The 9956-nt window shown below is 43.4% G+C and overlaps 1 protein-coding gene and 1 long non-coding RNA gene across 10 annotated transcripts in view; both read right to left on the reverse strand.

The window, feature by feature from the left end:
- Positions 1-3117, reverse strand: part of RAD51B (RAD51 paralog B) — a 764912-nt gene extending 761795 nt beyond the window's left edge. For 3 of the 9 annotated variants that reach the window (XM_019519179.1, XM_019519171.1, XM_019519180.1), the window contains exons 1-2: positions 2745-2809; positions 479-572 (exon numbers count right to left, since the gene is read on the reverse strand). In XM_019519179.1, coding sequence (XP_019374724.1) covers positions 479-572; positions 2745-2764 — 114 coding nt within the window. In that variant the 5' untranslated portion in view covers positions 2765-2809. The other 6 variants (XM_019519173.1, XM_019519174.1, XM_019519172.1 and 3 more) reach the window with 6 other exon arrangements.
- Positions 3118-4600: 1483 nt separating this feature from the next.
- On the reverse strand, positions 4601-9689 carry LOC109298859. Its single transcript, XR_002097720.1, has 2 exons — positions 9088-9689; positions 4601-4691 (listed from the first exon to the last, which is right to left on the reverse strand). It is a non-coding gene; the product is annotated as an uncharacterized LOC109298859 (long non-coding RNA).
- Positions 9690-9956: the final 267 nt, after the last annotated feature.

Raw genomic sequence — 9956 nt, forward strand, 5'->3', positions numbered from 1 at the left:
CTGAAGGAAGGAATGGGTGGGGATGGAAGGGACTATGCAAAGAGGGGTCGGGAGGTGGGCACAGAATGGTTGTTTTCTTTTTACAGAGGTATTGAATGTGGATTGGGAAGCCAGGCTGGGTTGGACTGGGGAGATGGGAAACACTCTCCTTGGTTAAGAGGAATGGGAGCAGAAGGGTATAGGGTATGAGTGGATTGTTTTTTTTGTGGGGGGGCTTGGGAGGGAGTTTGTTTTGTTATACTTTTTTCTTTCAGTATTTTATTCTGTTTCTTTAATTTTTCTCTTTTATTGCAAGCTACCCTGAGCCTTTTTAGAAGGGCAGGATATAAATCTAATAAATAAATGTAAGATATGTTGGTTTTGAGCAAGTATGCTTCTGTATAGATTCACAACTAAATTTTTACAAAGCAACAGTCCATAAAGTATCCTAAACTTGATACAGAATTAACCTAAACATCCATTAAGTGAAAAATCTTACATGACAGGTATTAATCTGATGCCGACTCAGCCTTTCACAAAGCTCCTGTGCCAATCCTGCTCTTCTCAGTTTCTTACTGGCCATGTTCCCAAACCTGGTAGATAGGAAATCAATTATGAGCTAAAGAAACCTAGAAAAAGTTTTCGAAAATGTCAACATGCAAATAAGCACCCTCTTCTTTCTAAAGAATGGAAACAAACATGTCATATCACAAATCTTTGGAACACTAGGCAGTGTAAATGATCAGAGCAGCTGCTGTTAAATACAGACTGTGCTAATACAGTCAGATGTCAAGTCATACAGTTAGGAACACAAAACGCAGACCATACCTACAGCATGGAGATGCTATCCTGAGAAGAAGTGACACCAAAAAGGACTTAAGGCTCCTGAACAGCAGCTCCAAGAATGGCAGCGTGTCTAAAACAGCCACTTAAAACCTCGGATGGATAAACAAATGAATATTAAGTAGGTACATGGAGTTTGAGTACTAGTACAACCATTACTGGAATATGCTCTAGCTCTGGTATCCACAGCTTAGGACATGCATTGAAAAACTGGAGAGTTCAGAGAAGAGCCAAAGAATAAGTAAAAAAAAGAAAAGAAAAAGAAAATAAATATATGCCTTGAAGAAACTCAACCACAGAGAAGTCGGGCTGGAAGGGAGCCCCAGAGGTGTTAGCTTAATCTAGTTATCTTAGCCAGCAAAAAGTTATGGGATGATTTGTGAACAGTCTATCAAGGGCCTACATGTAGAAATGAAATATGCTTGTCTGCTTCAGTCTTGCAGACAAAGCTGTAACAAGATTCAATGGCTGGAAAACGAAGCGAGGCAAATTCAGACTACAAATAAAATGAACATTTTTAACAGTGAGGGTAATCAATCATTGGGATAAATTAACAACTGCTGTGGAAGCACTGGAAATTTTAAAATTAGGACTGGATGTTTTCTGAAAGATATGCTCTGGTTCCACTACAGCTCTTTGTCTTAAAGCAGGAATTAAGTCAGAAAAGCCCTGTGGCTTACATTAAAGGCAGACGGGTCAAAGTGGATAATCACAATGGTCCCCTTCTGGCTTTAAAAATCTCTAACTATTCCAGCTATTTACAAGAAAGATTAGAATAGCAAGAAAAAGGGTCCGACCAAGGCAATAACAATACCAGCGTAATGGCTGGTATTTGCAAAGCCAATGCGACAAAATTATGCACAACCGCTCAGTAGGCGTTTATTTTCCTGGCTCTATGTTGAGTTTGTTCTTTCAGACACAGACTCGTGACAACACCTCCTACAGCTTCCTAGCCAGAACTTCAGAACAATCCAATAAATGGCTCTTTACAAACACCACCAACAAGAAACTAAAAATAGGACACGCACATGCCCACCTCCATGTAGAGTTATGTCAAGTTGAGATTATGGTTGGATGGGATGGCTTGGATAGAGATGACCCTGCCTCAGGCAGGGGGTTGGACTTGACCTCTGGAGCTGCCTTTCAGCCCGACTTCGCTGTGGTTCTATGTAAGCAGTGGAACAGCCTGTGCTAAGCATCAGGGCCACGTACCCTGCGCTTTATGCCTCTGAGAGGTCGCTAGCATAAAGTCAGTAGACGGCTGAGTGGAGATGCACCTTTATAGGCTAAAAGAGAAAGAGAGAGAGAGAGAGAGAGAGGCGGGCAGTGTGTGAGTTTCATCCCAAGCATGCTTCATCACATGCTTGGCCTTGAACAATTTGACCTGTCTACACTCCACTTTTTTTTATTATTTTTTAATATATTTTGTGTTGCAGGTCAAATTGTCCAAATCAGTTCCAGATCACATCAATTGAGAACTCAGTTGTTCCAAAAACTGTATCAACTGAGCAAGAAAGACTCAATTGTCATGTACAATGCTACAACCCGCAAGCATCCTCCGTCACCCTGGGACTTCACATACTCCCAAACCCATTGGCAGGCATCCTAGGGCAGGCCCAAGCCCAAGGTCTTGGTGTTGGGACGCCCCCAGATACTACAGGCAAGCATCCTCCATCCCAGACTCTGTAATCTGGGACTTCAGATGCAGCGACTCCTTGCTTAACGTGGTAGTTACGTTCTTCAAAAAGGCAAAATGATGTTAAGTGAATCCAATTAGATCACAGTCATTACCCATTAGCAGGCAGCGGCCAAACAACGCTATAGCCGAACACTGCGCAACTTTAAATGGGTATGTTCTCCAATAGCTCAGCAACATAACAACGAAACGTGAACCGGGACGACGTTAAGGGAGGAAGGAGTACCTGTACTCCCTACTCTTCATCCCAGCACGCAAGAGGCCGCACTTTGCATCGCCACCTGCTTTAGGCCTCCCTGAAACAGAGGGCTCCCCTCTGGGCCCCCACTCGGGCAGGGCACAGGCACACCCACGTGAGGGCGGAGGCCAGGCAGCCGCGCGGGCACTTCACCGAGGCGCCTTGACTCTCAACCAGCTGCCCCCTGGAGGGGGTGAGGTCCTTTGCGGGCAACCACACGCCTGAGGGCGGCCCCAGGGACGCTACATGGGAACCCACCTCCTCCCCGCTCTGCCCGGGGAGCCCCGGCACCACGGCCCTGGCTCTGGTCTTTCTCGAGATGCCAACCGAAAGCCCAGAGCCCCCCCCGCCTTGCGGGTGCAGCGCCCGGAGCAACAGTGCCCCCGCCCCTCCCCCCGCGCCGCAGCGCACGCGGCGCCGCTGACCTTGGAATTTTTTCCCCCCCCCCAGTCTCCCACTTCCCTGGAGCAGTGGGCGGAGCCTCCGCGCAACATCCCGAGCCGCAATTGGCCCTTCTCCCTCACCAATCAGCGGCAGAGGCTAGGCGTAGCCCTGCGCGGGGCCTGCTGGGGCTTGTAGTGCTCGGCGGAAGGTGCTGTGTGCGGGGATTAGGTGCTACCCGCCAGGGAGGCTGCGGCGGGGGCAGAGGTGATCTGCCAGTCCCCGGGAGCTGCGCGGGGCAAAGGGCAACTCAGCCGAGCACGTTGCTGGTCCTTTCCTTTGAGATGTGGCCGTTGATTGTTTTCTGGCCACACAAAGGCCGGGCGTGCAGACGTCGGCGCCCCGAATTTGTGGGCACGACAAAGGTGGTGGGTGTCAGTCTGTGCCCCTGGGCGGACCCAGGACTTCGCAAGGAGGGTGCAGTTGGGGAGGGTCCCCCAAAACACAACACACTTGTCTCCAGGGAAGAAGAAACTGGAAGCTTTTGTCTCCGGAGCAGGACCCAGGGCTGCATGTTCTGTTTGAGATTGAAGCAAAATCTACTGGAGAAAGTCTAGCAGAGGGCAACAGATCAGGGGCTGGAGCACATGACTGATGAAGAGAGGCTGAGGGAACTGGGCTTATTTAGGCCAAAGAAGAGAAGACTGAGGAGGGATTTAATCGCAGCCTTCAACTACCTGAAAGGGGGCGTTCGAAAGAGGATGGAGCTAGACTGTTCTCAGTGGTGACAGGACAAGGAGCAACGGTCTCAAGTTGCAGCGAGGGAAGTTGAGGTTGGGTATTAGGAAAAGCTCTCTCACTAGAACAGGTTATCCAGAGAGGTTGCAGACTCTCTGTCCTTGGAGGTTTTTAAGACCTGGCTAGACAAAGCCTTGGCTGGGATGATCTAGATGGGGCTAGTCTAGTTTTAAGCAGGGGGGTTGGACTAGATGGCCTCCTGAAGTCCCTTCTAACCCTAATCTTTTATGATTTTATAATTCAACTTCACTGCAAGAGTATGAGGAATACAGTTTTAACCAAATCCACTTGCCACAAAATGATCTTATCAGGTACAAACCAGAAGGGAATTTGAAATACCCAAATTAAAATAAATTATTCAAGTAATGGGGGCAAAGCCAAACCAAGGTAGTATTTAGCTAAATGATTACAAAATATTAAAGTTGTGCTATGAATGGAAGGAAGAATTGTGCTTCCGATTACACACCGAGTACGAAGTAGTCTAACGTTCCAATTCTCTAGAGATAACAAGGAAAATCATGTGTTGACCAAGTAACTGATCTTTTATCATTTCAGTCTCTCAACAAATATGTTAAATTTAACTAAAATCTCCAGCTAGTTCCATGTTATTTGATAAAAGTCCCCAGTGCAGTATTTTTTTAAAAACTTCAAATTCCAGACATGGGTCACAAATGCAAATAGTTTATTCAATCCATGATTCATCTCCATTTGTCCAGTTCACAAGGCCATGGAAGAACTTGTTGTCTCTGGCTTCATCTATTAAAAAAAAGCAACATGGAATGAAATCTAGTGCAGGTGCCAGAATATATCATAATTTAGGTCATCACATTCAATTTACTTGAATTGTCCCCAAAACTCAGGTCCCAACGTTATTCTGTGCTTCTCCTTCACCCCCTTTAAAAACATATATATTGTTATTGGAGCAGAATAGCTGCTGTGCTTTTCCTCAGAGATTCCTGCAGTCAAGTAATGTGTGATCACATACAATCTCCACATGTGCATGCGCAAAAGCACTCAGCATCCTTCAGGATGGAAAAACTATAAAATAAAAGATTTCAGTAATGACCAGGAGAAAGATAAACTTGCAATTCAAACTCAGGGCTTGCGCTCAGGACTTCTGAAGCTTCATTATTAATATCTGATTCCTCCAATAAAAGACACTGAAGAAATGAAAAATACTATTTTTATTATATGCAATTTTTTAATCAGTGACTCCTTGACTTAATATAAACAATCTCAGAAATTAACCTGGCTGTTTGGAAATAATTATATTGACATTGTTTGGACTACCTGTTAAGAAAAACACATGCCATGAGCCTCAGGTTTAGGTACACAAAGAGGAAACCAAAACTGCATATGAATACTTATAGAGGTATGCATACAGGAAACAAGTATGCATAGAGGAAACTTCATTGTGAGATAAAGACAACAACAAATAAAAAGTTCAAAACTTTTAAAATACACAGGTTACAAGAAGTTGGGGGAAGATACAACATAGCAGGAGTCTAAATGGGACAATGCATGCAACATATATATTAAAAAAAAGAGTTATTGTAACTGAAGCTCACACTAAAAATTAATTGCCTTAAGTGAGAAGAAGCTCAAAAGAGATTTAAGGAGCTGGTACCAGAGTAGCCAGGCCTCATGAAAAACAGTAGAGCAAGTACAAAAGATTTGGCCATAAGTAGCAGTTAGCTGAACAGGGAGACAGGAAATGAAATGGAGAAAGAGCTCCTCCTAGTGTAGTGAAACAATCCACAGTAGACTATAAACAGAATTGGTTTAGAAGGGCTTGCTAAAGCAGGGAAAGCCGAGATCATATGCCAAGAGAGGAGGAAGAGAAAGAAGGCACAGAGCATTGCAGGGCCACACCAAAACAATTCAGAAACAGACACTTCACAACCTGAGTGCCTAGTGTGGCACATGTACCAACTCAAGACAGTGTTGAGAGGACTTTCCCACAGCAGTGATTCCTGCAGTTAACACTCCATTACAAATATATGGGGCAGTTCACCTCTCTCAGACACATTGTTCCAGGCTCCTTATGGATTTCTTTTTGCATGTATGCTGCCAAAGCAAGTGCTAAGCATCAGCACATCAGTAACACCTGGGTCATGATTTCAACATTTTTTTCACAACCATGAGCACTCAAAACTTTTTTAAAAAGGAAGCTAAGCTTCTAATCATGTACTTCAGCAATTTGGGCCCTCAGATATGGGTCCCCAAAACACAGATCTCCAAATTAGCAGTAACGCTCTATTAAATTTTACTGTAGTCAGTGTAGCCCAAATAAGGGTACATAATACTAGAATTCAGGCCCCCTGGGTTTTATTCCAGGCTCTGCCATTGGTCTGCTGAATCACAGCAGGAAAGTTATTTCACTTCTCTGTCAGTTTCCCCATCTGTAAAATGGGGATAATAATGTTTGCCTTCATTGCAAACCATTTTGAGATCTGTTGATGAAAAATACTATGGAAGAGCTACATATTAGTACTGAGCAGGAACAAAAAGATGTTCCAAAGGCCCATAACTTTGCCAAAAGTGTACATATTTTCTTGAAAACAGTAACATGAATAAAGACAACTCTTGCCCAGCAAATTTCAAGTCCTTCCTTTAAGGCACAGTTGTTAAAACAAAATGGTTGCAAGATTTTTATTTTTATTTTTTTACAAAGCAAAACATGCTTCTCTTGGATCTTGTTCTTGGAAACAGCTTGGCTATTTGGATTAAATGTTCCAAAAATGTTTGGGAAAAGGTTGGTGCCGGGAGTGAGTGGACAAGGAGTTACCAGACATGAACCATTCAAAAAAGTTATAAGCAAAAAGGATCTTCTAAAGAGAAGTACCAAGCCACTTCATGACAGATAGAAATACCAGCTTCATCTCTAATATGGCATGCACAATTTAATTCAGTAACCAAAAAATAATGAATTCCCACATATGCCTGTGGACAAATTAGAAGTCAGTGAGAGCTGTTGTATTCTTATTAGCTAGAGATGCTTGGATAGCAATATGTGAAAACTGTTGTTTCTATCTCATATTCACTCTATGCTTGCCAAATCTAGCCTAGCTTTGGCTGGGGGTATCTCCTGCTGTTTGAGGGCATCTAGTTGTCTGTGTGGATCATGTTGGAAGAACATAAGGAAGGAAGACTGAAGCAGTGCTGCTAGAGTGCGCTTGGGTAGCTGTTTTGCTGACTATCAAATGGCTTTGCACTTTTCTTCCTAAGTACTCAGGAAAAACATGAACCATTTTGTTGAGGAGATCCAGGCAAGTATATCAGGTGTCTGTATTGCCCTATCAAGAAGGAACAGCTTATACACACATGCGCGTGTGTGTGTGTGTAGAGAGATAGACAGATTTTTAAACAAAATAGGTAGTATTTTCTTCCCTATTCTGTCTTTCCACCAAGCTCATGATGTCCAATTTATTTTACCTGAGTTAAGAGGTGTGCCCCTGTTTGCTTCCCAGATATCCAGATATGGCTTTCAAAAACCAGTATGTAACTGGGTATGCTCACGCTTCCATACACAACACCACACAGCTGATGTTCTACTCCCAGAGAATATTTCTTAACCGATAATTGGAGTCAGCAGTGTTAGACACCCATGTGTTTAGTTACAATGATCAGCATGGTTTCTGATTGCTTTTTCAACAAGGTCTAGGAATGACTTACTGGCCCTTTTCATGGGTTCTACAGGTTGAAATACAGTAGTAGACTAGGAGAAAGAATGCCTACATTCCACCAGCTCTACTTCAATATAACCTTGGGCAAGTTGCTTAACCTACCTTGGGTCTGTTTTTCTTCCTTCCTTTAGTCTGTCCTACCATTTAAACTATAACTTCTTCTGATAGGGACTGTCTCCTAATATGTGCATGTACTGTGCCTGTCACAATAGACTCTGCCTCTATGAGCCACTTATCACCAGTCATAAAGGGTGATAAGTAATAAAGCTGAGACTTTACCACTGAATTGCACCACATTAATTCAAGAAGCTGCACTAAACTGGGACACTGGAATACTGTCAAAAACAGACAAAGCCTAACAGCAACGACACACAGATTTTGTGGGGGCAAAGTGCTCTAACATCAAACATACCAATTATGATTAAGAGTTTGATGGCAATTAGCTTACAAAAGGGCACACCAATGGGGACAGAGACTGATTTGAATGGTGAAGGATAAAATGCTTATCATGTCTTGTCAGCATAAAGCTCACATCATTTGGATGACTTTGCTGGGCTTCTGCAGTTTAAAAGACAATACCAATACAATCACAGTTTCTCCCTGTAACCCAAGACAGTCTCTTACATATATCTTTAATAAATAATTTCACACAATAGAACAACTCTTCAGATTACTCACCTAATTACTAAACAAAGGTAAATAATCTCAGGCTCCTTATTCACTAGCTTTCCCAGACTGAATTTTATCTTCTCATTATTCATTAGTTCTTTAGAGCTAATAGTGTGTCTAGTTCTATACAGCGAAAGCCACAATCCATACCCAAGAAGGAGTATAGCATCTTCAAGCTTTTGTGTATTGTCTCTGAATCACGCTGACTTAAGGAAGTGGTCCCATTGGCAGGAGCCAGTGCTCTCATATCAATGCAGGAGCAGGCCCTGTGTGGGCAGTCCAAAATCAGTTCAATCACAAAATGCACAGAGTGAGCCCAGCTCATTCCTGCTGTTTAGAAATACTCTGCCTCTCTGGATATGTCTGTTTGACTGATGTCTAATACATTCCTATCAAGGATAAAATACATTCTTCTGGGGCTGGGAAATGATTAGGGCCTGAATCATACTTTCCCAGGATTAAACTCACAATAGGTTGCCTAAGTGAGAGTAGGACTCCACAAAGGAATCCCCGTTGTTCCATGGAAGGGCTGTATTTGCTGTCACTACCAGCTCCAAAATAAGATGCAGGTTTAATCCTCAAAGAATTCCCTGGACCTGCATAGATTTCAGAGGATCTACAAGAAACCAAAGTAAAAGGTAGGGAGGTACACCTGCACACCAGCTACAAAGCCTAGGGTCCTAACCTCCACTCCCTATCAGTACCATTTTAAGGAAGTCCTTCTCCCACAGTGTCTATCCTGGCTGCAACCACTCCTATAAGAATCATCTTTTGTTCTGTCTCTGCATAGTACCTACCAAAGTGGGATCCCATTTCTTCTCCTGGATACTATAACAAAAGACAGTCTCTCTACGTGGACCTGCAAAGAATGAAATGCAAACCCAGGCTCTTCCTGGTCTCAAGACCAGTGTGTGGAGGGCAAATGATGCATCTCCTTCCAGCTGTACCCCTGCTCTTGCCTCTCTCTCATCTTCTCCCTGTTCATGGCCTCTGGAGAAAGGAGAACTCCCCATTTGGTCTGACAAAAGCAGAGATGACTTCCCTTCCATGCCAAGAATTCCCAGCGCATACAGCTAATGGAGACATGTTCTAGCCCCATGTCCTTACATCCAGCCAGGAAACACGTTCTAGCTGACAGGACAGTACAAAGGCACCGTCCACCTCTGTTTACAGATGCTTGGAAGTGTGGGCTCTGCTATTTCATGTTTTGCTATTATATTGTAACCCCCAAAATAAGTAATTTCATTTTTAAAAGAATTTGTGTATTTCCAGCTTCTTTGCCAAAGCAAACCAGAACATCTGTTATTGAAAAAGGAGAACCAGGTGCTGGTCAGACATGTGATGACCACCCAACCTGCATGTAACAGCTTTGCGCAGCAAGCTGCTGTCAGAGGGAGAGCTGTGTTTGCTTTTTGTCCACAGCCCAATATGCTGAATGAGAAGCCTCTGGGATTATTCCTTTCTCCTCTAACCAGACTGCCCACCAGATCATCTTCCCTCTCATTTAGGGTTTTTTTCTGGTTAAAGAGATAACAGCAATCTTTATTTATGTCTGGGGACTTTGCATTAAATTATTGTTAGATTAAAAGGCTGTAAACTGGCAGGATGACAGCACAGTAATCAACAAGGATTGCTTATAAGAAGAAGCAAATCTTTACCAGTATGC

The sequence above is a fragment of the Gavialis gangeticus genome, unplaced genomic scaffold (genome assembly GCF_001723915.1).
Source record: "Gavialis gangeticus isolate Ggan-Ray unplaced genomic scaffold, GavGan_comp1, whole genome shotgun sequence".
Classification (NCBI taxonomy): domain Eukaryota; kingdom Metazoa; phylum Chordata; order Crocodylia; family Gavialidae; genus Gavialis; species Gavialis gangeticus.